The sequence below is a fragment of the Petromyzon marinus genome, unplaced genomic scaffold (genome assembly GCF_048934315.1).
Source record: "Petromyzon marinus isolate PM22_M1 ecotype Great Lakes invasive population unplaced genomic scaffold, UKy_Petmar_22M1.pri1.0 PM_G_Scaffold_49, whole genome shotgun sequence".
Classification (NCBI taxonomy): Eukaryota; Metazoa; Chordata; class Hyperoartia; order Petromyzontiformes; family Petromyzontidae; genus Petromyzon; species Petromyzon marinus.
In genome coordinates, this window is record NW_027423001.1 from 761,307 (window position 1) to 767,306 (window position 6,000).

The following is a 6,000-nucleotide window of genomic DNA, read 5'->3' on the forward strand; positions in this document are numbered from 1 at the left end:
CTCACAGAAACTGATTGGTCCACACCAGAGGCAGCTGTCTCTGGTGTGGACCAATCAGTTTAAAAAAACAATGAATTTTCTTTCAAAACAGCTGTGTTAAGATGGTAAAACACCAAACTGAAACCTTTTACAAGGAATCATGTCTGCATTAACCACCACATATGCTGGTGGTCAAAATGGAAACAAAAAACATGCTCTGAATCGTGTCAAGGCCCCCACACGCACCAAACCGTGCCGGGTGTCGTGTCGCTGTGCGGTGGAGCAGAGGCCCCCGCGGTGCCCGGGCGAAGCGTGGACGGCGACTCCCTGACCCTGAGGCGGCTGGACGGGGGAGCCACCGGCGTGTACCAGTGTGAGGCCTCCAACCGGCACGGCACCATCCTGGCCAACGCCTACGTCAAAGTGCCGGGTGAGCGGGGGGCGGGGGGGTGACCGGGAGGAGGTGGGAGGAGGAGGGAGGACGAGGAGGGAGGTTGGAAGAGGGAGGAGGAGTATGGGGAAGAGGAGGAGTATGGGGAGGAGGAGGAGTATGGGGAGGAGGAGGAGTATGGGGGGGAGGAGGAGTATGGGGAGGAGGTGGAGGAGTATGGGGAGGAGGAGGAGTATGGGGAGGAGGAGGAGAATGAGGAGGAGTATGGGGAGGAGGAGGAGTATGGGGGGGAGGAGGAGGAGTATGGGGAGGAGGAGGAGTATGGGGAGGAGGTGGGAGGAAGAGGAGTATGGGGAGGAGGAGTATGAGGAGGAGGAGGAGTATGGGGAGGAGGTGGAGGAGTATGGGGAGGAGGAGGAGTATGGGGAGGAGGAGGAGTATGGGGAGGAGGAGGAGTATGGGGGGGAGGAGGAGGAGTATGGGGAGGAGGTGGAGGAGTATGGGGAGGAGGTGGAGGAGTATGGGGAGGAGGTGGGAGGAAGAGGAGTATGGGGAGGAGGAGTATGAGGAGGAGGAGGAGTATGGGGAGGAGGTGGAGGAGTATGGGGAGGAGGAGGAGTATGGGGAGGAGGTGGGAGGAAGTGGAGTATGGGGAGGAGGAGTATGAGGAGGAGTATGGGGAGGAGGTGGGAGGAGTATGGGGAGGAGGAGGAGTATGGGGAGGAGGTGGGAGGAGTATGGGGAGGAGGAGGAGTATGAGGAGGAGTATGGGGAGGAGGTGGGAGGAGTATGGGGAGGAGGAGGAGTATGGGGAGGAGGAGGAGGAGAATGAGGAGGAGTATGGGGAGGAGGAGGAGTATGGGGGGGAGGAGGAGGAGTATGGGGAGGAGGAGGAGTATGGGGAGGAGGTGGGAGGAAGAGGAGTATGGGGAGGAGGAGGAGTATGAGGAGGAGTATGGGGAGGAGGTGGGAGGAGTATGGGGAGGAGGAGGAGTATGGGGAGGAGGTGGAGGAGTATGGGGAGGAGGTGGAGGAGTATGGGGAGGAGGTGGGAGGAAGAGGAGTATGGGGAGGAGGAGTATGAGGAGGAGGAGTATGGGGAGGAGGTGGAGGAGTATGGGGAGGAGGTGGAGGAGTATGGGGAGGAGGTGGGAGGAAGAGGAGTATGGGGAGGAGGAGTATGAGGAGGAGGGGGAGTATGGGGAGGAGGTGGAGGAGTATGGGGAGGAGGAGGAGTATGGGGAGGAGGTGGGAGGAAGAGGAGTATGGGGAGGAGGAGGAGTATGAGGAGGAGGAGGAGTATGGGGAGGAGGTGGGAGGAGTATGGGGAGGAGGAGGAGTATGGGGAGGAGGTGGGAGGAGTATGGGGAGGAGGAGGAGGAGTATGAGGAGGAGTATGGGGAGGAGGTGGGAGGAGTATGGGGAGGAGGAGTATGGGGAGGAGGAGGAGAATGAGGAGGTCCTTGGCTGGACAGACGGCTGTAGGTCGCCCCCCTCTAGGCAGGGCACTTTGGACCGACTCTGACGGACGACCCCTTCCGGCTGGCTGTCTGTGCCCCCCCACCCCTCCAACAGCCGTGCCCCCACAGATGCTGTCGAAGCAAGACAGGCTGTACGTGGCGAGGGAGGGAGAGGCGGTGTACATGGAGTGCGCGGTGTTTTCGTGGCCGCCCGCCGAGTTCCTGTGGTGAGACGGAACGCTGCCCTGGCTCCTTCCCTCTCCGCCTCTCTCTCTCCGCTCACTTAGACGATTGTTTATTTATTTGAACCTCATGGTGGTTCCCCGGGGTATCATAGTACCCCGGCTCTCGCGTGATGTGCGTGATGCAGTAATTTTTAGTCTGCTGATGGCCGGCGATGCGGCAGTCGACTCATCTCGACGAGCCGCTTGCGATTCGCCGCTCAAAGTTCAATGTTAACGGTGACGGGTTTTTTTTCACGCTGATGTTTAGCGTTTCGAGATCGCCGAGCGTGGCACTGATTTCGGATCGACCGGTACCCCGGTCGCGGAGTTGAGTAACACCCCGGTAAAAAAAATAGCGTCCCAGAAATAAAAGATTCCCGATCGCCTCGGCCATATTCTTTGTGGGGGTGTTTTCCGGTAAAGTCACGTAGATCGGTTCACAGAAAAATAACGGAAAACCAAAAACTTCGACGTTTTGATCGCAACGCAAGCGGTCGTCTATAAGAGGGGTAGTGGGCGCGCGAAATGGCTGTGTCGGTGTCAATACTGTGAACGCGCAAGTTTGAAATGGGCGTAAATTGCAACTAGCTAAGGTGGTAGGATGGGAACATCACAGCCAGTCATGACTTAAACTGGTTGATAACATCCTTCACTTTGCACCCATCTCCTCGGTTGAAATTGTGTCCGTTTCTATATGTATATGGATGGCTTCACGAACGAATCTTTTGTTATAGTAATAGGTTTGACCCTTTTGACTGGCACAAAAACTGACACCTTTATTCAAGGCATCATGTTTGCAATAACCACAACACAAGCAGTCAAAATGCAAACAAAAGAGACAACTCTGATAATAATATGCACTGTCCTTGAATTTGATTGGTCCACACCCGAGACGGCTTTTCTTAGAGCCTAGTCTCCACTGGTGTTGGACCATTATCAGAGTTGTCTCTTTTGTTTGCATTTTGACTGCTTGTGTTGTGGTTATTGCAAACATGATGCCTTGAATAAAGGTGTCAGTTTTTGTGCCAGTCAAAAGGGTAAAACCTATTACTATATCTTGTTACTGGCAAAGGAGGTCTCATAATGAATCTTTTGTTGATGGCCAGCGAGCTTGCAAAGTACCTTCATCTTAGAGGAATCTACTTCGCGTGAGCCAGTTGGTATCATTCACTACCCCGGGGGTACCGCCATGAGGATAGTTTCACCAGCTCATGGCCACTGAGCTACGGAGCGCTTTATACTGTGTAGGAACCTCCTGGTTGTTACACCACCAGCAGCACACAGGGGATTGTTGTTGTGTCTGTCAGTCGTGCATCCAATCATGGGAGGGGTGGGGCTGGGTGGGGAGGGGCTGGGTGGGGGGTGGGAGGGGTGGGGCTGGGTGGGGAGGGGCTGGGTGGGGGGTGGGGCTGGGTGGGGGGTGGGAGGGGTGGGGCTGGGTGTGGAGGGGCTGGTCACCCCGTGGTGCCCTTATAAAACTCAACGTTTAACCTACTCACGCCGGCTCGTGCCCGCCCTCACAGTCGGGCATATTGTGCTGAATGCACCACGCTGCCATTGACCGAGCAACCCAACGTTCCTACTACCAGCTCCCTCCCTCCGCAGGAGAATGTGTTATCAGAAGCAGCCATGTCGCAAACGACAGCCCCGACGAAGTGGCTCATTTGTTCGGCTAAGGATGCCTCGAGCGCTCTTTGTACCGCGAGGCCTGTACCTACGTTGAACTTCTTCTTTGGTTCTTTCGGTAAAGTCACCACGTAGAATGAGAATAAAATATTAAATTAATAAAATAAAATAACACAATAAAATTCTCACGACGTTTCGGCCACAACACAAGTGGCCTTCTTCACGAAACGTGAGAATTTTATTGCGTTATTTTATTTTATTAATTTATTTAATATTTTATTCTCATTCTACGTGACTCTACCGAAAGAACCAAAGAAGATGAATCCTTGCAGTCACGAAAGCTTTAAGGTGCGGGAGTTTAGTCGATTTCGTGAATATCACCGGCGGGTTTCTCTCTCCCCCTCCCCCCCTCTCTCTCTCTCACCGCCAGGTTCAAGGACTCACGGAACCTCCGCCTGCAGGACGAGCGCCACCGGACCTTCAACAACGGCACCCTGCGCGCCGTGAGGACACCGACTCGTACGTGTGCATCGCCGTCAACGACGTGGACTCCAGACCGCTGAGGGCGCACCTCCTCGTCGAAGATTAGCAAAGCGCCGTCGCCGCCGCCCGGCCGGCCGCCTTTGTCTCACCACCACCACTACCACCCCCTCCACCATCATCATCAACACCACCTCCACCACCAGCACCACTAACACCCCCTCCATCATCATCATCAACACCACCTCCACCACCACCACCGTCTCCACCATCATCATCAACACCACCTCCACCACCAGCACCACTACCACCCCCTCCACCATCATCATCAACACCACCACCACCACCACTACCACCCCCTCCACCATCATCAACACCACCTCCACCACCACCGTCTCCACCATCATCATCAACACCACCTCCTCCACCCTCACCACATCCACCACCCTCACCACCTCCACCAGCACCACCACCAGCACCACCAGCACCACCACCTGCAGCACCACCAGCAGCACCACCACTACCACCACCAGCACTACCATCAGCACTACCAGCACCAGCACCACGAGCACCAGCACCTCCAGCACCACAACCACCAGCACAATCACCAGCACTACCACCACCAGCAGCAGCACCACCACCGCCAACCACCACCAGCACCACCAACACAACCACCACCACCAGCACCACCAGCACCACCAGCATTACCACCAGCACCGCCACCAGCACCACCACCACCAGCACCAGCACCACCACCAGCACCACCACCAGCACCACCACCAGCACCACCACCAGCCGCACCCCAGGGCACAGGCATCTATGTCGTGGTTTTGTGCTAATTAATTGAAGGTGGAGGGGTTACCAGACCCTCGCACCCGTCCAGAGCCCCTATGTGGCCGCCGTGGTGGTCACAGACACCACGAGGGGAGAGGCCAATTTGGTCCTCCCCTCACGGCACCGCCCGCCGCAGCGTCGCCGCCCGGCAGGCACCACGAGGAGGCAGGGGGTTGTGTTTGCCAGACACTCACAGAAGCCCACGACTCGTAGAGACCCACGGGTAACCAAACCGCGACGGCCGTCACGGCGCAGGAGGGCCGAGCAAGAATGCGACCGGCGACGACCGCCGGCCGTCGAGAGGGGCCGAGGTGGAGGCGGAGGAGGAGACCGCAGGAGCATCGATGGCATCTCGGCCAGGCTGAGGCGGCCGCCGCGTCCCTGGGCCGCGGCCGCAGGCCAGGGAGGGCCGGGGGCCGGGGAGCGGCGGCAGGGCCGGAGGGCGGCAGGGATTCGAGGAGGGGGAGCGATGAACGGATGAGGCTGAGGGAGGCGAGGGTAGGGGCATGGGTTGAGACGCAGAGAAAACCTGGGGGGGGGGAGGTAGGGGGGAGGGGCGAGGGGGGAGGTGCAGAGAAGATCCGGGGGGGAGGTGGGGGGGGGTGGGAGCGGTGGGAGGGGCGAGGGGTGAGCGAGGGCAGGGAAGAGAGGGGGGAGGGGTGGAGAGAGGTGGAGGATGAGGGAGGGCGTAGGAAGGAGGCGCAAGGGGGTGGGGGAGAGGGGTCAGAGGTCAGAGGGGGCGTGAGTGGATGGGGCATTCTCGACAGTCTGTGACGCTGACATGGAACTGGTTTCGTCACTTCGGGAGCGGTGGGGTGGTCAGGAGGGACGAGCAGTGGGTGAGGGAGGGGAGCGAGAGGGGGTTGCTTCAAACTGGAATGGGTGCGAGGAAGTGTTCAAAAGGTCGATCCAACAGGCAAACGGCAGTGAATGGAACCCAGTGTTAAAATAGCAACGTAATAAACATTTCCTATGAGCATTGAACCAGGTCTTGTCGTTTTCAATA

The 6,000-nt window shown here is 57.7% G+C and overlaps 1 protein-coding gene across 5 annotated transcripts in view; it reads left to right on the plus strand.

The window, feature by feature from the left end:
- The window catches only part of LOC142917415 (neuronal cell adhesion molecule-like), a 30,042-nt gene extending 24,505 nt beyond the window's left edge, over positions 1-5,537 (plus strand). For all 5 annotated transcript variants that reach the window (XM_076062075.1, XM_076062074.1, XM_076062076.1 and 2 more), the window contains 3 exons: positions 266-409; positions 1,946-2,057; positions 4,111-5,537. In XM_076062075.1, coding sequence (XP_075918190.1) covers positions 266-409; positions 1,946-2,057; positions 4,111-4,243 — 389 coding nt within the window. In that variant the 3' untranslated portion in view covers positions 4,244-5,537. The remainder of the gene's footprint in view (positions 1-265; positions 410-1,945; positions 2,058-4,110) is intronic.
- The last annotated feature ends 463 nt before the right edge of the window (positions 5,538-6,000 follow it).